The sequence below is a fragment of the Cervus canadensis genome, chromosome 16, assembly GCF_019320065.1.
Source record: "Cervus canadensis isolate Bull #8, Minnesota chromosome 16, ASM1932006v1, whole genome shotgun sequence".
Lineage (NCBI taxonomy): Eukaryota > Metazoa > Chordata > Mammalia > Artiodactyla > Cervidae > Cervus > Cervus canadensis.
In genome coordinates this window covers 7,350,520-7,376,095 of record NC_057401.1, presented here as the reverse complement: position 1 = coordinate 7,376,095, position 25,576 = coordinate 7,350,520, and the positions used below count along the sequence as shown (strand labels likewise).

Sequence of the window (25,576 nt, the reverse complement as noted above, 5' to 3'; positions counted from 1 at the left end):
TTGGATTAGTAATTTTAAAAAGTGAACAACTTTCCCTTCCTTGTCCCTAATGATCTACTCTATCTCATCAGTTATTTTGGGCCATTGGATCCTAATCAAGGAGAGAAGCATTTGTTCAGCACCTGTAACATGGAGGGTACCCTGCTTAGTCCTGGAGATGCAAGTGTTGGACTTAAATTGATCGGACTCAACCTTCCCAGAGCTTATAGTCTTTTGGGAGAAGAGGATTCGTTCAGACTGTGAACTGCACCCTTTTTGGGCGTTGGTGGGGCAGGAGAGCAAGCTGAGAGCATGACTCGTTTTCCTTTGTGCTTTGACGCTGCCCTGCATGTCTAACCCAGCTGGGGACTTAATTGTAGAGAGTTGAACCTGAGGTAGGAGTGAATCTGCAGTAGTTGTCTGGCTGCCTCTGATCCAGATTCTTTTTGCCTTCTTCCTGGGGGAGGAGTTGGACAGCACAGCAAATTGTAGTTGAAGAATACTGAGCAGCCTGTACTTTTGATGTAAGCTTTCTCTTTACTGAAGTCTAACCTCTGTGGTCCCATCTCTCAAAAGGTGACAGTATGGTTTGTGCACAGAATTGAGATCTAGTAGGCTAATCTGTTTCTTGACAAGACACTGGTATTAATCTTACAGCTACTCCAGCCTGTGTTGAAAACCTTGCTTGCTGGTGCAGTGTCCCTGGTGAACATGAATATTAGAAATTACTTCTTGTTCCATTATAGTTCGGCAATAAAGACCATGTTTATGATGTTTGGTAAGTCTGATTTAGGAGAGGGTGATCTTTACTTCTGGGTGGGCCTTGAAGGCAAGATTAATAGGCCTTTAAAACAGAATAGCTTGGGTTTACTGATATCATTATCTGCTGAAGGTTGCTATAGCAATGGTAGTTTGATTGCACTCTGCAATTGGTGGTGCAATGGCTGAGTGTAAAAGGATCCTAGGCATTTAGCAGAAACTCTGCTGGAGCAATTAAACTCCAGTGGAAGGAGTGCCAAATTCTTTAAAACCTCTAAGATATAGTTCTATATCATCCTAGATTAGTTAAAGATGCATTATTGTCACAAGTATTTTTTAATGATTTTGAGATAAAGGCTTTATAGCTTTGAAAGTTGTTTTTAAAATGATGAAGTACACATTTTATGAAGACATCTGCTTTAATATAGTTTGTACTATTTGCTTGAATATTGAGCAGAATTGATTTAGACTGTAAGGAAAATGTAGGCTTGTGAAGATCAGCCTTTTGAGAGGGGCAGGGAGATGGAATCCAAACATACCACCAGGGTGGACTCGGAACAGAATACCGGGTGAACACATCCTTTGTTGTTGCAGGTGGATTACCTGACATAGAGATTTCTTCATCAGCAACCCTGAATAAAATGTGTGTTATTCTTCTGAATCAGTGCTGTGGGTGCAGAATTCTTTCGAGATGCAGAATTCTTATCATTTAAGAGTATGTGGTCTAAAATGGCTCTGAAGTAATATCCAGCGATGGGCAATAAAAACGTCTGTGGTCCTCTTGCTGTCAATGCAGATGTGTCTGTTGAAACTTTAGTTCTAGTTATACCCTTCTTTTTTTTTTTTTTAAAACATCTTGGTGGGTATTCACTGAATTTGTAGAGTTTGGCCTATATATATTTCAAAACAGAAGACTTGCTGCTCTCATACGGTAAGCACTATATAGATGCTTCACATCAGTTTTCTGCATCTGTGCAGTAGGATGAAAACTTTCTCCTAACATAGTGTTTTGGACTTTGGTGGAGTCGTCTCATTTTGACATTCCCGGCAGGGGCCCTGTTGTTCTGCAGGTGGTACTCTGCTGCCACCTGGAGGCCTTGTTTGGGATGTGCATGTAAAGGTGGGCTGGGATGCTGGACGACAAAAGGCTGGGCATCAGTTACTATCTTGTCCTTCCTCCCTGTTGAGGTCAGTGGTCATGACTACATGAAATTGAAGCTATTGTCCTTTCATTTTTCTTCACAGGGGCTAATGTACAGTATGAATTCAAGAGCAATATATTCTGTGTGTGTGTGTGTGTTAGTCACTCAGTTGTGTCCGACTCTTTGCAATCCCATGGACTGTAGCCCGCCAGGCTAGTCTATCCATGGGGATTCTCTAGCCAAGAATACTGAAGTGGGTTTCCATGCCCTCCTCCTTCAGGGCATCTTCCCAACCCAGGGATCGAACCTAGGTCTCCCACATTCCAGGTGGATTCTTTACCATCTTAGCCACCAAGGAAGCCCAAGAATACTGGAGTGGGTAGCCTATCCCTTCTCCAGGGGATCTTCCTGACCCAGGAATTGAACCAGGGTCTCCTGCATTGCAGGCAGATTCTTTACCAGCTGAACTACCAGGGAAGCCCCAATATACTGTGAAAAGTGAAAGTTGCTCAGTTGTGTCCCACTCTTTGTGACCCCATGGACTGTACAGTCCATGGAATTCTCCAGGCCAGAATACTGCAGTGGGTAGCCTTTCCCTTCTCCAGGGGATCTTCCCAACCCAGGGATCAAACCCAGGTCTCCTGCATTGCAGACAGCTTCTTTACCAGCTGAGATACTGGGGAAACCCCAATATACTGTGGTAGAGTGCAAATATCTTATTAACTTGCTTAATGTAAAGCAAGTTCAAAGTTATCGTTACACAGATTTAAAAAACCACATCATGACTTTGTGTTTGTTGACTTCTCTGCTCCATCCTTGCCTTTTAAGATTCGTCCTGGAAAGCCACCTTAGACTTTTTCTAAGCAGAAACGTGGATGAGAATCAGCATTGTTGCCAGGCAGGAAGAAGAGCCTGAATGAATCTCCTCGGAGGTGTGAGACCTCTGTGCCTTACCGTAACAGGAGTGGCGTAGAGTAGGGAATGCCTAGTTAATGCACCTGTCGGGAAAACCAGGGGCTCCCCAGACCGGGCATCCTGCAGGGCCCGGGGGCAGAGAAGCTGAGGGTCCAGAGGAGGGCCTGGGCCCACAGCGTCACTGTACAGACACAGGTCCTGGTTAATCTCCACCCCATGCCCTAGTTAGCAGTGCCCGTCTCTTCTGTTTTCCTCAGGCCCAAGCCTGCTCTCATGCTTGTTTCAGCCACAGTGGCTCTTGTTTACGGGTAACTGAGCACCAATCAGTCAAGACAGAGAAAAATACGCCTTAAGTGGGCCTTCCTGCTCATCCCAGCACACCATGAGCACTGATGCTTCCCGGAAAGCCTTTACGCAGAGCCTGGGCCCCTGGGTGCCTGGGGCTGGTGAGATGGATCCGGGCACTGTCTGAGGTCCCAGCCCAAGGGCCGTGCCGACGTTTAGGGCTGTTCTTGACTTTAAACCATGGGCAAGGAAAGGCTGAACCTCGTCTAGAGCGAGCTAGGCTCTTTTGAAACGTGCAGTTGGTGTTAGTGGAGGAAAGAGAGGTGTGGGGCTTCCTCAGGCGGGTACGAGTCATATTGTCAGAACGGTGCTGTGTGGAGGAAGCTTCGGTCAGCGCGCGGCCTCCTTCTGGGTTGGGGGGTTTGTTTGTTTAACGGCCGTCTTCTTCCTCAGGATTTCCTGTGAGAGCTCCTGGGCTTGTTTACATCTTGGTCCATACAAACAATATCAGAGCGTGGGCTGTCGGGTCATACTCTGCTCTGCGGAGTTTTTTAAGAAGCCAAATCTAAAACCTAGTTCCCCACAGACAGCTCTGAGCAAATCATTTATATTTGTCATCTAGTTTCTCTTCTCTCTGCCTTTCTTCTTCTTCTTCTTCTTTTTTTAAAGGAAGTTCCTATCAGTGGATCCTGATGAGAATTATTCTTTTGCAGAGATTAAGAATTCGGGGTGCAGCAGATCATCACCTAGGAAGGAGGATGTAAAGGTAATGGTTCTTTGCCTGTTTTCACCTTTGTGCTTCTCTCTGGAGTTGAAGTGGAAGTGAAGATATGGTGCTAAAAACCCAAAGCAAGAAAACTTCAGGGATATGTCCCGAGACATGCTGAGAATAACTTGAATTATTTCCTCTATCAAATTTTCGATCTCTACCCTTGATGACTAAACCTAGTGGTCTTTCTGTGTTGTATATGCATCTTGTCTATGCAAGATAATTGAATACATTTTCTAAAACTTTGTACCTGAAGATGGTATCTATAGCTGTTTCCCAACAATGTGTCTTCAGAAATGAACCTGGGAGCTATTTCCTGAATATAAAATAGTCTATGGATGACTTTTAGGCATGCTTCAGCTTGGTACAGATCCTTTGCTTACTTCTGGCTCTTAATATTAAGTACAGACTCGTTTTTCTGTTTACATATGGTGACATGTATAACATGTCTTTCCTAATGTTTTCTTAGGTTGCTTTTTCATTTACAAAAATAAACAGTGTTAGCAAGTAAGTAACTTGTAAAAAACCGACCTGACTTTGTCTTTTTCAGCGTGTGAAAAGCCCGGTGGTTCCACTGAATGAAGACGAGGACCAGGACAGGCTAGATTTGGGTATGTTCCAACAGATGGCTTCCTCTGGCATTCATATAGGGGTATCACAGACACGGGCATGCAGGCGACAAGAAGATCTATTTAGAAATAAAATCTTCCTTTCTGGGAGCCGGGTCTGTTTCTTGAAATGCATTTGAGTCTCCATTTACAATCTAAAAAACAAATCAAAACAAAGGAAGGAATCCAAGCTTTTCCTGGACAGTTTTACTCTGAGCACGTGCTGGCTTGGAGCTGGTCGTGTGTTACCCTGTCATCCCTATGAGGTAGGCACTCCTAGCTTCTGTGTGTAGCTGATTTGACGGAGGCCACTGTGAAGAGTAAATAGGGGAATTGAGACTCAGAGCTTCATCTGCCTGGCCTCAGAATCCCCAGGTTTACCTCTGTCCCACTTTGATCCCTGGTGAGGACCGCTTGGAACTGTCCGTGGGATCTTTCCCCTGGCCTCAGGAAAAGACCAGATGCTCACCCTGGGGCATGGATCTGACGTAGGTGTCGTTTCAAAGGAAGCAGACACTCTCTTGGCAAGAGGAAGCTATTTCTTCCAGTGGCCGTGGGAATTCCCATCCGCTCACAGGCATCATCACTCAACACTCTCCAAGGCGTATCTCCCCACATCTCTCCCTCGAGCCTTTGTTAATTGTTCAGGGCTCATCAGGGCTCCATTCTTACCTTTGAGTTAGAGCCTCATGAAGCTGTTGGGGGTTTGAGGATATACATAGGCGGGGCCATCCGCTGATGCCTCATTTGGGCCTCTGAGAAGTGGGAAGCAGAGAATCAAGAAATTTCTCAATCAGTTTCCTCAGGCTCAGCGAGGCTGAAGCAGCTCGGACGCCTGGAAAGTGCCAGGGCAGAATAGCCTTAGGAGCTGCAGGGGGCCGGTGGTCAGGGAAAAGCAGGCCACCTCCCTGGGTGAGAGCCAGGTTGGGTGGGCCTGCGGAGTGGAGCGGCGCGGGGGGCTCCCTGGGCGGTGTTTTCTCACCTGGCAGGCACAGAGCAGAGCAATTAGGAAATCAGGGAAATAAAGCCGGGCAGGGGGGAAGCACCCCGCGTGCCAGTTGGCTGTGCCGCAAGCAGAGGTGGTTTCTGGATCTCCTTGCATGAGGTGCCGCTGGAACTTGAATAGAAACTAGACCATCCCAGGCACTGCACACACCTTTGCTATTTATGCTCTGTGAGGTGTGTGTGTGCTAAGTTGTTTCAGCCGTGTCTGACTCTTTGTGACCCTGTGGATGGTAGCCCGCCTGGCTCCTCTGTCCGTGGGGTTCTCCAGGCAAGAATACTGGAGTGAGTTGCCATGCCCTCCTCCAGGGGATCTTCCCAACCCAGGGACTGCACCCGTGTCTCTTGTGTCTCCTGCGTTGGCATGTGGGTTCTTTACCCCTAGCGCCACCTGGGAAGCTATGTAAGGTAAGAGGATAAGAGGAGTACTTTGCTTCCAGAAGAGGGGGAGAGGAAGGAGAAGGGAAAGCAGGCATGTCCACGTGGATGACTGTCGTGGGCCACTGGAGCCCAGAGTCTGGCCGCTGCTCATGCGTGCCGGATGTCTCCTCTCCAGATTGCATCATGCTTCCAGGAATGTTCGCTCTGAAGAATGTTTACCAAGACAAACCGCTGGTGGGGGAGGAGTGTTGGCTGTTAAAAGGATTGAGTAGCAGGATTATTTTAATTTTAGGCTCTAAACATTCACACTCTTCTCAAACTGGTCTCCTTACTGGGTAGGAAGGCGCATGTTACGGAAACTGTAGTAACCTGACCTCATCGAAGTTTTCGTCAGTAACATCATTGTGTCTGAGGAGGGATGTGACGAAGAGTTTGAGGGAGCTGAGCCTGTGCGACTTTAATCTTGGTCATTTACGAGGAGGTCTCTTGTGCGGAGGTCTCTTGTGCGGTGTGTGGTGGTCTTGTGCGGCTTGTTTCTTGGCTTTGTTGTTCATCAAAACTTGGTGGGTTAAAATAATTACCTTATACAAAGAACATAATACATTTTAAAAGAACCTTCTGAACAGACTCACAGACTTAGAGAATGAACTTATGGTTCCTGAGGGGATAGGAAGGGGGAAGGCTGGGGGGAAGGGGTAGTTAGGGAGCTGTAGATCAACATGAACACACCGCTCTGTTTAAAAGGGGTAACAAACAAGGGCCTAGTGTAGCACACAAGGGAACTCTGCTCAATGTTCTGTGGCAGCCTGGATGGGAGGGGAGTTTGGGGAAGGATGGGTACGTGTATATGTTTGGCTGAGTCACTCTGCTGTTCACCAGAAACTATGACAACACTGTTAATCATCTATACGTCAATATAAAATAAAAAATTAAAAAAAAAAAAAATAAAAGAACCTTTGAGACAGAAGAGGGCAGCAAGCAGTGAGCAAGAGTCAGGTGGTAAGCTGCTGTCTGGAACCAGAAACGGCTTTTTCCCCTGCTCGCTTCCAAACAGTTTTACTTTGTATGTAAAGCTGATATTGTGCTTAGCCTCTAAGGAAGGACTGATTGCTGTGGGGTTGAGGTGCATTTCTTTGCTGCCTTGTATTATTCAAAGCAGTGTGACGTGAGTTTAGTGTGATCTCGTCAATGATGTCAGTGCTGTTCCAGTGGAAATTTCTGTGACTATGGACTTGTTCTGTATTTGCACTGTTCTGATCCAGCCAGTGGCCACGTATGTCTGTATAGCATGTGATGTGTGAGCAGTGTGACTGAGGAACTGCCTTGGAACTATAACTCTTGCACTGGACGGGGAAGATCCAGAGTAAGTTTCCTTTGTATTGTTGTTGGTGCATCAGAGCATCGACAGCCACCTCGACATTAGTTTATACGCTGAAGATGACTACTCATGGGAGGAATAATGTCTCCGGTGGGTAGCAGGTGGTAACCCCATCCCAGCCAGTGCCCCTGAGCTGTGTCAGCAGTGAGTCAAGATACTGAGATGACATTTACGGTGAGTGCAGACGTGAGGGCCCCGCTGTCTGTGGATATTGTGCAGGCCTTTTGCTCAGAGAGGAGAGTGTGAGTTGAGGCCGGGGTCTGATTGGTGTGCTGCGGTTGTGAAGAGTGGGACTCCTTGGCATATGGCGCCTTCACACTCTGCGCAGGTGGGATGCAGGAGAGGGCAAAGCATTTGGAGCAAAAGAAAGAAGAAGGTAGATGAAATGGGTCCATATGGAAATTAAAAAGGAAGAAAGGGTCCATTTGGCTTGAGGATACAAGGCTAAATGTGATGAGGAAATCGAAGCTTAACAGTGGGCAGCTGTGAGTGTTGTGCCAAGGAGAAGGGATGTGAACGTCGAGCAGGAAGCGTGGACCTCCTTGGGAAGTACAGTGGGGAGGGTGAACTTCCGCTGCCTTGTTGGAAACCCAGCTACAAACAAAGATGCATTAGACCAGCTCTGGATTGGCAAAGCTGGAAACGGCTTGGTTAGTTGTTTGTTGTAGTTTAAAAGCAAATTTTACTTTTAAAAGGTTGAATCTGAAAAAATAAAAACATGTGCCTGGTAAGAAACTAAGATTTCCGGTTAAAAGTTAAGTTCATGACTGAGTACTGTGAAGCAAGAATGCCAGTGTCTCCGGTGAATTGTGGATCCCCGGGAGGTGAGACTCCTCTCTCAGCAAGTGATATTCCAGTGTGAGTGAGCTTGTATGTGACAGCCCAGATTTGAAACTGATTTTCCTGCAGTCATTTATCAGCTCAGATTGGTCACACAGTTCAGTTCAGTTTGGTCACTCAGTCGCGTCTGACCACTTGCGACCCCATGGACTGCAGCAGGCCAGGCTTCCCTGTCCATCACCAACTCCCAGAGCCTGCTCAAACTCATGTCCATCGAGTCGGTGATGCCATCCAACCATCTCATCCTCTGTCGTGCTCTTCTCCTCCTGCCTTCAATCTGTTTGCTTTGGACTAAAGATAATTTGTTGACGTTTACGAAAGCTGTAGTTATGTGAACATTTGGATGGAAAAAATGAAGGACTGGTAAAACTGACATGTTAAGACAAGAGCTCTGTGAGCATGCTTAACTTTCCCCATGGGGGCAGGTCGTAGGGAGGTGGGGTCACTAGGGGGCGTGGTAATGGAATTGACCTGGTGTCATCTTCCTGCCTGGGGAGTCCTGGTACCTGAAGCTCTGGGTGTGAAGCAACTCCTTATCTGCTGTTTGGCAAGTGGAGAGTGAGCCTGATGCAAATGCTTGGGATTTTAAGCATGATATTGTGCTAAATGGTGCTTTCCTGATGGCTCAGACGGTAAAGAATCTGTCAGCAATGTGGGAGATCTAGGTGGTTTGATCCCTGGGTCGGAAAGATCCCCTAGAGAAGAGAATGGCTATCCACTCCAGTATCCTTGACTGGAGAATTCCATGACAGAGGAGCCTGACGGGCTACAGTCCATGGGGTTACAAAGAATCGGACATGACTGAGTGACTAATACACACACATTGTGCTAAATAAGCCTTTCAGAAAAAATAATTTTGTCTTTTGTAATTACAGAGGTAATAACTGCTCACAGTAGAAAACTTTGAGGTTTTAGAAAGAATAGAAAACAAGAAAAACATTCCTATTGTTCTGCCACCCCCAAAGCAGCTACTGTAAAATTTTGGTATGTGTACTACCAGTATTTCCCCTATGCATCTGTTTTTTTACATAGTTGTGATCATGTAAGCAATAGAATTGTGTGTTCTGCTTTATTCACGTTTGATTATATGACATATAGAAAGCCCCATGTTAGAAGGTAGCTGAAAATAATGCTGTACATTTTTTCTACTAAAAATGTGGATTACTTTTGTAAGAAGAAAGAGATGATGTCATAGATTCTCCCTGTAAGTGTTTGAAAGTGTTAGTTGCTCAGTCGCGTCTGACTCTTTTGCAAACCCATGGACCACGCCCGCCAGGTTCCTCTGTCCATGGAATTCTCCAGGCAGGAGTACTGGAGTGGGTAGCTATTCTCTTCTCCAGGGGAATCTTCCCGACCTAGGGACTGTTGCTGCGTCTTTTGCACTGAAAGCAGATTCTTTACTGTCTGAGCCACCATAAATGTTTATTGGCTAGGAAAAAAAAAAGAAAAACTCAAACTCTCCCGTTTATAATATAATTGTTGATTTTACAGAGTGGTCCACTTGTCAGTACATGCTAGAGGCTCAAATCCCAGTTATTTGTTAATACCCTGGGTCACTTCTTTGCTGTTATTGTTTGTTGAAAGTGAAGTGAAAGTGTTAGTTGCTCAGTTGTGTCTGACTCTTTGTGACCCCATGGACTGTAACCCACCAGGCTCCTCTGTCCATGGAATTTTTCAGGCAAGAATACTGGAGTGGGTTGTCATTTCCTTCTCCAGGGGATCTTCGCGACCCAGGGATTGAACCCAGGTCCTCCTGTATTGCAAGCAGATTCTTTACTGTCTGAGCCACTGGGAATCTTCTGTGTAATTTGAGAAAACCTCTCAGTGGGTATTGGGACTGGCAAGGTGGGCACTGGGAAGAAGCTGAGCCAGAGCTGGGTATGGAAGGCAGCCTGACTTGATGCCAAAAGAACTTATCCAGATGAGTTGGGAAGAGGGGGCACAAACAGAAACAAACAATAGGAAATGAGGTGTTTCAGGGTGCACAGCCCAGCCAACAGACAGGACAGAGGAAGATGGAGCACCCGCACAAAAAGCTTAGGAAAACATCACCAAAGGGTAACTGGAAGAAAATGATTGGAAGATGCAAAGAATAGTCCCTCTTGAACGAAATGTCAGGGGCTGTACAAACTCTTTATCTGAGACCTGCATTTGTGCATGTATCTGGGAGAGTCCAGGCCCATGGATTTAGGTGGTGAGCTGGGTGGAGACAGTGCAGTCAATAGGACTAGTCTGGGGTGAAGAGGGAGGTGGGAGGGGGGATCGGGATGGGGAATACGTGTAACTCTATGGCTGATTCATATCAATGTATGACAAAACCCACTGAAATGTTGTGAAGTAATTAGCCTCCAACTAATAAAAAAAAAAAATAGGACTAGTCTGGCAAATTACTAATCAGTAGGACTAATTAGGTTAGTCTTTTCTTCTTATAACTAAGTGAAAGTTTGTAAATGGAGTTGAGGCTACTAAGCGATAAAAGCTTATAAAGAGCAATTTTAACTTGTGTGGAAACATCTCAAAACTTTATCTTCAGAAACAAGACCTAAAATGTGGACTCTTAAGATCGAGGACTCATGTCACTGGACGCTGACCCTCTCTTGTTGTTCAGTTGCTCAGTTGTGTCCGACTCTTTGCGACCTCAGGGACTGCAGCATGCCAGGTTTCCCTGTCCTTCACTATCTCCCCGAGTTTGCTCAAACTCATGTCAGTTGAGTCAGTGGACTTCAGCATCAGTCCTTCCAGTGAATATCCAGTCCTTTAGGATTGACTGGTTAGATCTCCTTGCTGTCCAAGGGACTCTCAAGAGCCTTCTCCAGCACCACAGTTTGAAAACATGAATTCTTAGTGCTCAGCCTTCTTTATGGTCCAACTCTCACATCCATACATGACTACTGGAAAACCATAGCTTTGCTTTGTTGGCAAAATGATGTCTCTGCTTTTTAATACACAGTCTAGGTTTGTCATAGCTTTTCTTCCAAGGAGCAGCATCTTTTTAATTTCATGGCTGCATTCACAGTGATTTTGGAGCCCAAGAAAATAAAATCTGTCACTGTCTTTTAGCTGTTGTTATTTAGTAACACATGTATCTATGTTGAGATCTCAAAACTGTTGCGTGAAATGTGGAAGAAAAGGAAAAAGAGAGAGGGTAACCTTAGCAAAACCATTAGCCTTCTGAAAAATAGTTTTAAGCCTAATTTCTGACAGGTTTCTATACCCCAGGCTATAAGGATTTTGGGTAGATTCCTTGTTTTCTCCATTTAATTCTTTTCATTTCTTTTTGCATGGGGGGGTGTATCATCTTTCTACCACAAACCAAAGCTTACCAGTGTTTTGGTTTGAAATAAAGGAGCTGGGACTAAAGAAATATCCCGAGATGACCACTGGAATGCAAAGTTATTTGTAAAAATTCAAATTTGAATTTTATTCCTTTTGTTCACTTCAGTGAAAATTTCTTCTTGCAGTTGTTGAGGTTTTAAAAATTGGGTTTGGTAGAAGAAATTGCCAACTTATTGGAACTGTGCTGAGTGTTATAAGCTGAGGTTGGCTCTCTTATCACGAGTGTTCTGCCTTCTCTACTTGTGGTTTCATTGTTTGAATAAAATTCTCCTTGTGGAATGCAAATAAAGCACTTTTCTTTAAATTAGACAATGGGAATATGTATTGACAGACTTTTATCCCATAAGTTAAAAGAGAACTTTGGGATTATCAGGTCAATTAATACTACAGAGTAGGAAGAGTGAAGGAACTAAAGCCTAACTGTAGGTGAATGTCTTCATGTGATGGTCTTATAATTTAACATAGTTGCATAGTTGCTTTTTTTTTTTTTTTTTTTTTAATAAGTGCAGAGTCTAGGAAACTGTCTGGTCCAATGATAGGTCTAATAATGTTCTGCCTATTTTTTGCTCACAACTATGTGTTTAAAAACATAAAGCAAAATGAAAGTGAGTTAAGATTAGGCGTTGCTAGTTAATCTAAGCACTGTCTTATCTGAACTCTCTCTGCCCACTGGAATTACCTTGGGGCTTTAACAAACAGTCCTGGAGCCTTGGTCCCGCCCACAGAGAGGTCTGACTTAATTGGCCTGAAGTGCAACCTGTGTTTCAGGAGTTCTAAAAGCTCCCCTAGCTGATTCTCAGATACAGCCAAGATTAAGAACCATGACAAAGCTCCTTGAGTGAGCCTTGCTCTGCTGAAATCGCTCCTGACTTACTGGATTTTCTGTATTTTTGAAATTGGAGATGTGTGGTTCTACTTTGATTTCAATTGTTTACAAAAGCAGTTAATGGGAGCCCATTTCTATTAGGTTTGCAGGCTTTGAATGATTATCACCATCAATATCATTGTAGATCTAAGGGAAAGGTAAAAAATAAAAAATACATTGAAAAAGTTACCTAACTGGTTGAACCGAAGTGAAATGATTAAGCCTTTAAAGATCCTTTTTAAACATTAAGAAGGAATCAAGTGGTTGTATCTGCTGTCCTGTTCCTTTATTGGACTTAGGACAGATTGGAATGGAGGGAGTGGCGGGCTGTTCATGATGTCATGAGGGCATTGCAAGGAGGCCTGATGTTTGACAGTGGTACCAACCTAGCTGTTGTTGTTTAGTTGTTAAGTCATGTCCGACTCTTTACGACCCCATGGACTGAAGCCTGCCAGGCTCCTCTATCCATGGGGTTTTCCAGGCAAAAATACTGGAGTGGGTTGCCATTTCCTTCTCCAGGTAATCTTCCTGACCCAGGGATTGAACCCACATCTCCTGTATTGGTAGGCATTGGCAGGTGGATTCTTCACCACTGAGCCACCAGGGAAACCTAGTTGTAGTGTATTCTAAATGGCCTTTTTCTTTCATCTCACAAGCTAACTTAATTTCTGAAATGTAATCAAGGAGAGGAAAAAATGGCAGTTCTTTCTCTGAAACCTAAACTTTTTCATTCTCCAGAATGAGATCCTCAACTCTAAGTAAACCAGCTTAGTGAATAATTCCATAGCTTCTATCCCTAAAGATGCTATTTTGATTAAATCAAACAATTATAAATTTCAAATAAGCATAAAATCTTAAGGGAACTATAACTACCTTATAAAACATGAACCAAATGAAAGATACGAAATGTATCCTGGAAGTGGTATTTGTAAATGCTTCATATGGAAAGTTAAATTTCTACTTAGAGATTTTGTCTCCTTTTCTTTGGCTGAGACACTAGAATACCTGTGTGTACAGACACTTTATGAAAGAATTGCCCATACAGAGGAACCCTTGAGTTTTGGGCTTGATGGCAGTGTCAGTGTGTTTACATGAGTGTAGGCTTGCTGAGTGTGTGTGTACATGCTGAGTCGTTTCAGTTGTGTCCAACTCTATGCGACCCTATAGTCTACAGCCCGCCAGACTCCTCTATCCATGGGATTCTCCAGGCGAGAATACTGGAATGGGTTGCCATGCCCTTCTCCAGGGGACCTTCCTGCCCAGGGATTGAACCTCCATCTCCTGCATCAGCAGATGAGTTCTTTACCACTACTGCCGCCAGGGAAGCCCCCAGGCTTGCTGAAGACCCAGTGATTAATGCCTTGGAAGGGACTTAAGGGCAGTTAGGATTCTAGTTAACTTTCATTGCCAGTGGTACAAACTCTAACAATTTATGGGACAATTTGCTGTAACTCTCAGTGTGCCTAATTTGGAAGACATTTTCATGAAACATGGTCTCTTCAGCATGAGTAAGAAATCCAACTGAACTTATTCTTCCCCATACGAGATCCTGCTGAAGAACATGTGTAGCGGGAAGAAGTGATGCAACCAGCTGTCGAATGGGAGATCCAGTGGAAAATAGTCTGTTGTTCCTTCATGATATTTAAAATAACAAGCAGAAAAACAGAGTAAAGAATGAAATTAAAGGTGTCTAGAATTTTAAGGCACATTTTGAGTAAGCAAGCTGGGCTTCATCCAGGTTCTTGAGATTTATGTGCCATTAGGTTTCTGCTGATCTCAGTGAGGTGGACTTACCCGCCCCACCAGTGCCCAGTGATGGCTTCTTACTGGGGCTAACTCTTGGGAGCATATTAACCCCCCAAATCACACTGTTTCTGAGAAGTTAACATTACTTTCCGCAGATAATCTTTTCATGTCTAACTGGTTTCCTCAGGGTTGCACGGTAATGTCACGTAAGAACTTAAGTAAAGGGGAATAGAGTTTTATTCTATGTATCTGAGTAAGCAGTGCAGACTTTCTTTTAGTATAAATTCCACAAATATTTAATGAACATAGATTCTGTACTCTTTGCCCCCATTGTTTAAAACATTTTAAAATTTTATTCTGTGGAACAGTTTTAGATTTATAGTAAAGCTGCAAAGGTGGTTCGGAGAGTTCCCATATCCCCACCTCGCTAGATCCTCCTTGCTGTTGTTCAGTCATTCAGTCGTGGCTGACTCTTTGTGACCCCATGGACTGCAGCACGCCAGGCTACCCTGTCCTCCACTGTTTCCCAGAGTTTGCTCAGGTTTGTGTCCATTGAGTCGGTGATGCTATCTGACCGTCTCATCCCCTGCTGCCCTCTTCTCCTTTTGCCTGCAGTCCTTCCCAGCATCAAGGTCCAGGTCTTTCCCAATGAAACCCCCCTACTCGCCCTTATTATTTAACATCATATATTATTATCATGGTACATTTTTTAGAATCAATGAGCCAACTTTGATACATAATTACTGACCAAAGTCCATCCTTTATTTAGATCTTCTTAGTTTTTATCTTAGTTTCCATTTTGCTGCCCCAGGATATATTACATTTAGTTGTTGTGTTTCCTTAGGTTCCCTTTGGCTGTGAGAGTTTCTCAGACTTGTTTTTGATGATCTTGACAGTTTTGAGGTATACTGGTCAGGTATTCTATAAAATGTCCTTCAATTGGTAATCCCTATCATTTAACTGGGGTCATGGGTTTGGGGAGGAAAACCACCGCGGTAAAGTGCCATTTCCATCACATTGTGTCAGTGGTATAGAATATCAGCACAGACCTATCACTGCTGATGGTGACCTTGATTACCTGGTGGGGCTGGTATTTGCCAGGTTTCTCCACTGTAAAGCTCCTCTTCCCTCCTCCTCTTCCCGTGGTGTGTTCTTTGGAAGGAAGTCACGATGTCCAGGATTGAGTAGTTCTCTGTATGCTTCCCTGTGGGCAGAGTACCACCTATACTATTCACAGTTCTTCTCCACGGGAGATGTGAATCCTTCTGCTTATTTATTCAAGCATTTATGTCAGGATGAATTCATGGATATTTATTGTAAACGTGGGGTGGTGACCTAGTGCTACATTGTTCAGAGTGTTTTAGCTTTGGCAATGGGGGGCTCTTTCAGTTGATGTCTGTATGCTTTCTACATATTTCTGTCATTGTGGGGGGTTTTTTTGGTTTGTTTTTATGGTGTTGAACATATCCTTTATGATACTGTAATGGTGGATACATAACATGATATTTGTCAAAGCCCATAGAAATTTATGGCACCCAGAGTAAGCTTCAGTGTATACAAATTTAAAAATTAGGAGCTTGGAGGATCCTGTGATGGAATATAGAATGTAGGAAAGCAGTCTAATTTTATTAAAAATTTTTGGAATGACCTTATTATAGAGGATGGGAGTGGGATGCAGACCTCAGTCACTGTGGGAATGAGTAGTCTGTAAGAACAAAGGCAAAAGGAACTGTACATAAGCTCTCTCTTCTTGGTTATAAAGTTATTTCCCGTAGGGATATAGGTTAACATTTCTGATACTGGAAATAACTAAGTCAGTGGATTATGGAGAGTAGGTGTTGGGTTTTTCACAACTGAAGTGGGAGTTTACAAACAAGCACGGGGAGGAGGCCAGAATGACCCACGTGGTAATGAATTAAGGATGTTGACATCAGTATGTCCTCATGATTAGTTAAAATAAATACACATGGTTCTCTACGGAAATGTTTGTGGGTGTATACCTAGGTTAAGTGTTTGTCTCTCAGTTGTGTCCAACTTCTTGCGACCCCATGGACTGTAGCCCACCAGGTTCCTCTGTCCATGGAATTCTTGAGGCAAGAATACTGGAGTGAGTTGCCATTTCCTACTTCAGGGGAGTTTCCCGACCCAGGGATCAAACCCAGGTCTTCTGCATTCCAGGCGGATTCTTTATTGACTGAGCCGCCAGGGGAGCTCGCAGCTGGGTTAGGACACACATGTTTCCTTGCTCTGTCAGTTGAGAGGGCCCAAAAGGATCAATATTCAAGTAGCATATACCAGATGAGCCCACCATATTAAATATTTAAAAACAAACAAACAAACTGGATTAACCATCGCATTTTATGTGAATTTCAGCTTCAAAACTTTATTGATAATGTTTATGTTAAAACTGTTTACATTCTTTGCTCTTTAAACTTATTTACATATGGATGACCATATAAAAGTCTATAGAACAATTGATGTTAAAATTGATTCTAAAAAAAGTTTCTGAACAAGTCTATGTCATGCAAGAAGCTTTTTCAAAAAATTTGGGGAAATTGAAAATTAAAATTGGAACATTATGAGAAAATGAACGTGGTCCACTGGAGAAGGGAATGGCAAACCATTTCAGTATTCTTGCCTTGAGAATCCCATGAACAGTATGAAAAGGCAAAAAGATATGACACTGAAAGATAAACTCTCCAGGTCAAGAGGTGCCCAGTATGCTCCTGGAGAAGAGTGGAGAAATAACTCCAGAAAGAATGACAAGATGGAGCCAAAGTGAAAAGAATGTCAGCTGTGGATGTGACTGGTGATGGAAGTAAAGTCTGATGCTGTAAAGAGCAATATTCTTAGGAACTTGGAATGTTAGGTCCATGAATAAAGTGGTAAATTAGAAGTGGTCAAGCAGCAGAAGGCAAGAGTGAACACTGACATTTTAGGAATCAGTGAACTAAAATGGACTGGAATGGGTAAATTTAATTCAGGTGACCATTATATCTACTACTCTGGGCAAGAATCCCTTAGAAGAACTGGAGTAGCCCTCATAGTCAACAAAAGATTCCAAAATGCAGTACTTGGGTACAATCTCAAAAATGACAGAATGATCTCTGTTTGTTTACAAGGCAAACCATTCAGTATCACAGTTATCCAGGTCTATGCCCCAACCAGAAATGCTGAAGAAGCCAAAGTTAATCAGTTCTATGAAGGCCTACAAGACGTTCTAGAACTAACACCCAAAAAATATGTCCTTTTCATCATGGGGGACTGGAATGCAAAAGTAGGAAGTCAAGAGATACCTGAAGTAACAGGCAAATTTGGTCTCAAAGTACAAAATGAAGCAGGGAAAAGGCTAACAGAGTTTTGCCAAGAGAACACGCTGGTCATGACAAATACCCTCTTCCAACAACACGAGAGAAGACTCTACACATGGACACCACCAGATGGTCAATACCGAAATCAGATGGATTTTATTCTTTGCAGCCAAAGATAGAGAAACAGTATACAGTCAGCAAAAACAAGACCAGGAGCTGACTGTGGCTCAGATCATGAACTCCTTATTGCCAAATTCAGACTTAAATTGAAGAAAGTAGGAAAAACTAATAGGCCATTCAGGTATGACCTAAATCAAATCCCTTACGATTATACAATGGAAGTGACAAATAGATTCAAGGGATTAGATCTGATAGACAGAGTCCCTGAAGAACTATGGATGGAGGTTCATAACATTGTATAGGAGGCAGTGATCAAGACCATCCCCAAGAAAAAGAAATGCAAAAAGGCAAAATGGTTGTCTGAGGAGGCCTTCCAAATAGCTGAGAAAAGAGAAGCTAAAGACAAGGAGAAAAGGAAAAATATAACTATTTGAATGCAGAGTTCCAAGGAATAGCAAGAAGAGATAAGAAAGCCTTCTTCTGTGATCAGTGCAAAGAAATAGAAGAAAACAATGGAATGGGAAAGAGTAGAGATCTCTTAAGAAAATTAGAGATACCAAGGGAACATTTCATGCAAAGATGGGCACAATAAAAGACAGAAATGGTATGGACCTAACAGAAGCAGAAGATATTAAGAAGAGGTGGAAAGAATACACAGAAGAACTATACAAAAAAGATCTTCATGACCCAGATAATCACAATAGTATGATCACTCACCTAGAATCAGATATCCTGGAATGCGAAGTCAAGCAGGCCTTAGGAAGCATCACTATGAACAAAGCTAGTGGAGGTGATGGAATTCCAGTTGTGCTATTTCAAATCCTAAAAGATGATGCTGTGGAAGTGTTGCACTCAATATACCAGCAAATCTGAAAACTCAGTGGTGGCCACAGGACTGGAAAAGGTCATTTTTCATTCCAGCCCCAGAGAGGGAAATGCCAAAGAGTGCTTAAGCTGCTACATAGTTGCACTCATCTCATACGCTAGTGAAGTAATGCTCAAAATTCTCCAAGCCAGGCTTCAACAGTACGTGAACCATGAACTTCCAGATGTTCAAGGTGGATTTAGAAAAGGCAGAGGAACCAGAGATCAAATTGCCAACATCCATTAAATCATAGAAAAAGTAAGAGAGTTTCAAAAAAACATCTACTTCTGCTTTATTGTCTGCACCAAAGCCTTTGACTCTGGATCACAGTAATCTGTGGAAAATTCTTCAAGAGATGGGAATACTATACCACCTTACCCGCCTCTTGAGAAATCTGTATGCAGGTCAAGAAGCAACAGTTAGAACCAGACATGAAACAATGGACTGGTTCCAAATTGGAAAAGGAATACATTAAGGTTGTATATTGTCACTGTGTTTATTTAACTTATATGCAGAGTACATCATGTGAAATGTTGGACTGGATGAAGCACAAGGTGGAATCAAGATTGCCAGGAGAAATATCAATAACCTCAGATATGCAGATGACACCACCCTTATGGCAGAAAGCAAAGGAGAACTAAAGAGCCTCTTGATGAAAGTGAAAGAGGAAAGTGAAAAAGTTGGCTTAAAGCTCAACATTCAAAAAACTAAGATCATGGCAGCTGGCCCCATTACTTCATGGCAAATAGGTGGGGAAACAATGGAAACAGTGACAGTCTTTATTTTTGGGGCTCCAGAATCACTGCAGATGGTGACTGCAGCCATGAAATTAAGACGCTTGCTCCTTGGAAGAAAAGTTATGACCAACTTAGCTTAATAAAAAGCGGAGGCATTACTTGCCTACAAAGGTTTATCTAGTCAAAGCTATGGTTTTTCCAGTAGTCATGTATGAATGTGAGAGTTGGACTCTAAAGAAAGCTGAGTGCCAAAGAACTGATGCTTTTGAATTGTGGTGTTGGAGAAGACTCTTGAGAGTCCCTTGGACAGCAAGGAGATCCAACCAGTCCATCCTAAAGGAAATCAGTCCTGAATATTCATTGGAAGGACTGATGCTGAAGCTGAAACTATAACACTTTGACCACCTGATGTGAAGAACTGACTCATTAGAAAAGACCTTGATGCTAGGCAAGATTGGAGGCAGGGGGAGAAGGGGACAAGGGAGGATGAGATGTTGGATGGTATTACTGACTCAATGGACATGAGTTTGAACAAGCTCCTGGAGTTGGTGATGGCCAGGGAAGTCTGGCATGTTGCAGTCTATGGGGACTGCAAAGGGTTGGACATGACTGAGTAACTGGACTGATGAGAATAAATTCAGGTGTAATCATAAATGCTGCTTCCCTAACTTGGCTCTTCCTACTATGTAGAATTTTTTTTTTCTCCTTAGGTTGTAACAAGATGTTAATACTTTTCTCCCTGCCCTCCTTCCTCTGTGCAGACTCATGGCCCATATCCTTGCTGCTTCTGCCCCAGGAGGCCCTCACATCTACTATCCACAGCTGCCTTTTTGGGATAAATTAAAAATTCTTCATGATGTATCATTCAGGAATATTTAATGAATTTATCCTAATTTTTTCAAGTTATGCCTGAGAACAAAAGAGGTCACTAAGGATCTCTCTTTTCATAGAGAATCATCTAAGTAGAACCTCCATCTGTTAGCAATACTAAATGCTGGTGGAAGCTTTGACAACATAATTCATTAATATGTTACTTTGGTCAGAAAATCCATTATTTTCCTATCTTAAAGTGTTTTTGAGTATTTTCTTCTCTTATATTACATGTGCATTTATCATAATACAACTAATTTCATTTGTTGGCTTTCTAGGGTGTGTCCATTTTTTCCCCCTTAGATAGTAGGATGATGTAAGGGGGGTATGCAGAACTTGTGATGGGGCATGCAGAGTTTTTGTTCAGATAAATTAAGGTAATTATGGTAGGTAAGAAATTTTTTAAAAGTTCTTATTTTTATTTTTTATTTTTTTAATTTTTTCATTTATTTTTATTAGTTGGAATCTAATTACTTTACAATATTGTAGTGGTTTTTGTCATACATTGACATGAATCAGCCATGGATTTACATGTATTCCCCATCCCGATCCCCCCTCCCACCTCCCTCTCCACCCGATTTCTCTGGGTCTTCCCAGTGCACCAGGCCCGAGCACTTGTCTCATGCATCCAGCCTGGGCTGGTGATCTGTTTCACTATAGATAATATACATGTTTCGATGCTGTTCTCTCTAAACATCCCACCCTCGCCTTCTCCCACAGAGTCCAAAATTCTGTTTTGTACTTCTGTGTCTCTTTTTCTGTTTTTCATATAGGGTTATCATTACCATCTTTCTAAATTCCATATAAATGTGTTAGTATACCGTATTGGTCTTTATCTTTCTGGCTTACTTCACTCTGTATAATGGGCTCCAGTTTCAACCATATCATTAGAACTGATTCAAATGAATTCTTTTTAATGGCTGAGTAGTATTCCATGGTGTATATGTACCACAGCTTCCTTATCCATTTGTCTGCTGATGGGCATCTAGGTTGCTTCCATGTCCTGGCTATTATAAAGAGTGCTGCGATGAACATTGGGGTGCATGTGTCTCTTTCAGATCTGGTTTCCTCAGTGTGTATGCCCAGAAGTGGGATTGCTGGGTCATATGGCAGTTCTAATTCCAGTTTTTTAAGAAATCTCCACACTGTTCTCCATAGTGGCTGTACTAGTTTGCATTCCCACCAACAGTGTAAGAGGGTTCCCTTCTCTCCACACCCTCTCCAGCATTTATTGCTTGTAGACTTTTGGATAGCAGCCATCCTGACTGGCGTGTAATGGTACCTCATTGTGGTTTTGATTTGCATTTCTCTGATAATGAGTGATGTTGAGCATCTTTCATGTGTTTGTTAGCCATCTGTATGTCTTCTTTGGAGAAATGTCTGTTTAGTTCTTTGGCCCATTTTTTGATTGGGTCATTTATTTTTCTGGAATTGAGCTGCAGGAGTTGCTTGTATATTTTTGAGATTAATCCTTTGTCTGTTGCTTCATTTGCTATTATTTTCTCCCAATCTGAGGGCTGTCTTTTCACCTTGCTTATAGTTTCCTTTGTTGTGCAAAAGCTTTTATGTCTCATTAGGTCCTATTTGTTTATTTTTGCTTTTATTTCCAATATTCTGGGAGGTGGGTCATAGAGGATCTTGCTGTGATTTATGTCGGAGAGTGTTTTGCCTATGTTCTTCTTTAGGAGTTTTATAGTTTCTGGTCTTACATTTAGATCTTTAATCCATTTTGAGTTTATTTTTGTGTATGGTGTTAGAAAGTGTTCTAGTTTCATTCTTTTACAAGTGGTTGACCAGTTTTCCCAGCACCACTTGTTAAAGAGGTTGTCCTTTTTTCCATTGTACATTCTTGCCTCCTTTGTCGAAGATAAGGTGTCCATAGGTATGTGGATTTATCTCTGGGCTTTCTATTTTGTTCCATTAATCTATATTTCTGTCTTTGTGCCAGTACCATACTGTCTTGATGACTGTGGCTGTGTAGTAGAGCCTGAAGTCAGGCAGGTTGATTCCTCCAGTTCCATTCTTCTTTCTCAAGATTACTTTAGCTGTTCGAGGTTTTTTTTATTTCCATACAAATTGTGAAATTATTTGTTCTAGTTCTGTGAAAAATACCATTGGTAGCTTGATAGGGATTGCATTGAATCTATAGATTGCTTTGGGTGGTATAGCCATTTTGACAGTATTGATTCTTCCAATCCATGAACATGATATATTTCCCCATCTGTTTGTGTCCTCTTTGATTTCTTTCATCAGTGTTTTATAGTTTTCTATGTATAGGTCTTTTGTTTCTTTAGGTAGATATACTCCTAAGTATTTTATTCTTTTTGTTGCAATGGTAAATGGTATTGTTTCCTTAATTTCTCTTTCTGTTTTTTCATTGTTAGTGTATAGGAATGCAAGGGATTTCTGTGTGTTAATTTTATATCCTGCAACTTTACTATATTCGTTGGTTAGCTCTAGTAATTTTCTGGTAGAGTCTTTAAGGTTTTCTATGTAGAGGATCATGTCATCTGCAAACAGCGAGAGTTTCACTTCTTCTTTTCCTCTCTGGATTCCTGTTACTTCTTTTTCTACTCTGATTGCTGTGGCCAAAACTTCCAAAACTATGTTGAATAGTAGTGGTGAGAGTGGGCACCCTTGTCTTGTTCCTGATTTCAGGGGAAATGCTTTCAATTTTTCACCATTGAGGTTCATGCTTGCTGTGGGTTTGTCATATATAGCTTGTTTATGTTGAGGATGTTCCTTCTATTCCTGCTTTCTGGAGAGTTTTTTTTTTAATCATAAATGGGTGTTGAATTTTGTCAAAGGCTTTTTCTGCATCTATTGAGGTAATCATTTGGTTTTTATCTTTCAATTCGTTAATGTGGTGTATTACATTGATTGATTTGTGGATATTAAAGAATCCTTGCATTCCTGGGATAAAGCCCACTTGGTCATGATGTATGACTTTTTTAATATGTTGTTGGATTCTGTTTGCTAGAATTTTGTTAAGGATTTTTGCATCTATGTTCATCAGTGATATTGGCCTGTAGTTTTCTTTTTTTGTGGCATCTTTGTCGGGTTTTGGAATTAGGGTGATGGTGGCCTCATAGAATGGTTTGGAAGTTATACCTTCTTCTGCAATTTTGGAGAGTTTGAGTAGTAAGATTACGTGTTAGTGCATCTTCTTCTAATTTTTGGTAGAGAATCTCAGCTGTGAAGCCCATCTGGTCCTGGGCTGTGGGTTTCGCTGGAAGATTTCTGATTACCAGTTTTCAATGCCCTTGCTTGTGATGGCGTCTGTTAAGATCTCTCTTTCTTTCTGGTTCAGTTTTGGAAGGTTATACTTTTCTAAGAATTTGTCCATTTCATCCAAGTTGTCCATTTTTATTGGCATAGAGCTGCTGGTAGTAGTCTCTTATGATCCTTTGTATTTCAGTGTTGTCTGTTGTGATCTCTCCATTTTCATTTCTAATTTTGTTAATTTGATTCTTCTCTCTTTGTGTCTTAATGAGTCTTGCTAATGGTTTGTCGATTTTGTTTATTTTTTCAAAAAACCAGCTTTAGCTTTGTTGATTTTTGCTATGGTCCCTTTAGTTTCTTTTTGCATTTATTTCTCCGTCCTAATTTTTAAGATTTATCTTTCCTTCTACTAAACCCTGGGGTTCTCGATGTGTGTTCCTTCTCTAGTTCCGCTTAGTGAGAGTTAGGTTATTTATTTGACTTTTTTCTTGTTTCTTGAGGTAAGCCTGTAATGCTATGAACCTTCCCCTTGGCACTGCTTTTACAGTGTCCCATAGGTTTTGGGTTGTTGTGTGTTCATTTTCATTTGTTTCTATGCATATTTTGATTTCTTTTTTGATTTCTTCTATGATTTGTTGGTTATTCAGAAGCGTGTTATTTAGCCTCCATATGTTTGAATTTTTAATAATTTTTTTCCTGTAATTGAGATCTAATCTTACTGCACTGTGGTCAGAAAAGATGGCTGGAATGATTTCAAAGTTCTTATTTTTAAAGTAAGTTGGTATTACAAATGGCATCATCCAATTTATGACCGCCATTGTATCATGCTCCTTTGTGTGTGTGTGTGTGTATGTGTGTGTGTGCTCAGTTGTGTCCAATTCTTTCTGACCCCTGGACAGTCATCCCCACCAGGCTTCTTTGTCCATGAAATTTTCCCAAGCAAGAATACTGGAATGGATTGTCATTTCCTTTTCCAGGGGATCTTCCTGACCCAGGGATCAAACTTGCATCTCTACCATGCTCCTACTTCATGTCTGCTTTATGTGAATTTAACTTTCTAGGCTCTATTTTAAAAAATTAAATAGGGAGAGGAGATAGGGAGAAAATAATTTGAACCTCAGGTGGTTTTGGACTCGAGTGAGTTGAACGGCCCTGAGAGGGCGTGACCCTGGGGATATGTGTGCTTCCCACCCTGGCTCACAGTGAGCACATCTTACATGTGGAGTGAGCCGTGCTTTTTGAAAAAGATTTTTTGGATGTGGATTATTTTTAAAGTCTTTTTAACTTTGTTACAGTATTGCTTCTGCTTTATATTTTGGTGTTTTGGCCCCGAGGTATGTGGATCTTATCTCCCCAACTAGGGTTCAAACCTGTACCACCGCCCCCTGCCCCCACATTGGAAGGCAAAGTTCTAACCTCTGGATCAGCAGGGAAGTCCCAAGCTGTGGTTTTAAAAATCCTTGTTTTCTGTAAAACATGGCCTCTCAGTGAAAGCCAGCCATTGCAGCTGGTACCCAAGCAAGGTAACAGTGTTCTCCAGCAAAGAACTGCTTCTGTTGAACTTGGAGTGATGCCGTGGTGCCTTCTAGAGGTTTTGGAGGAAGACTTTGATCATCTCTGAAACTTTCACCTAATGCTGGAACTTGAGACTTGAAATTACCACTTTGTGTGGCTGAAGTTATCCAAGATAGGCTTGTCCTTGCATCTTGGATCCTGTTGCCTCTTGTCTGTATTTTTGTTTTTTTTTACTTTTTCCCCTGTGTTTAACTGTGTTAAAAACTGTAGTCTCTGGTGATCAAACAATGGAGCTGAGAAGTGAAACAAATCCTCCTCCTTTTTCTGTTTGGGTATGACGTCCTTGGAAGTTCTTTGTACATTGCCATGTCTCTGTTCAAGCTATTACTCTTGAGGTGAAGGTAAGCATCCTTCAGTGTCTATAATTTAGGAGAGAAATATAATCAAAGAGAAACTTTACTAACATTTGACATGTAAGCTGAAATTTAGCAAAAACTTATGTTCTCTACTGTCATAGTCTCATTTGATCCTCACAACTCTTTGAAGTATAGATGTGATCTCATTTTATAGGAGACAACTGAGGATCAGAAAGTGTGAGTGACTTGGTTAGGGCCACTAAGTAAATAAGTGGCAGAGCCCAGATATACAGATCTTCCTTGATTCTCATGAGGTCATGCCCCAATAAAATCATTGTAAGCTGAAAATATCATCAGTCAAAATGCACTTAATAAATCTAACCTGCTGAATGTCCTAGCTTGGCCTAGCCTGTCTTCATTGTGCTCAGAACGTGTGCATTAGCCTAGAGTTGGGCAGTGTCATCTAACACAAAGCCTATTTTAAAGTGTTGAATATCATGTAATTTATTGAATGTGTGCTAAGTCACTTCAGTCATGTCCAACTGTTTGCAACTCATGGACTGTAGCCATCAGGC

General features: G+C 42.1%; 1 protein-coding gene across 6 annotated transcripts in view; it reads left to right on the top strand.

Moving 5' to 3' along the window:
• The window catches only part of ARHGEF28 (Rho guanine nucleotide exchange factor 28), a 326,249-nt gene that overhangs the window by 169,157 nt on the left and 131,516 nt on the right, over positions 1–25,576 (top strand). For all 6 annotated transcript variants that reach the window (XM_043488559.1, XM_043488558.1, XM_043488553.1 and 3 more), the window contains 2 exons: positions 3,794–3,846; positions 4,400–4,460. In XM_043488559.1, the coding sequence (XP_043344494.1) occupies positions 3,794–3,846; positions 4,400–4,460 (114 nt within the window). The remainder of the gene's footprint in view (positions 1–3,793; positions 3,847–4,399; positions 4,461–25,576) is intronic.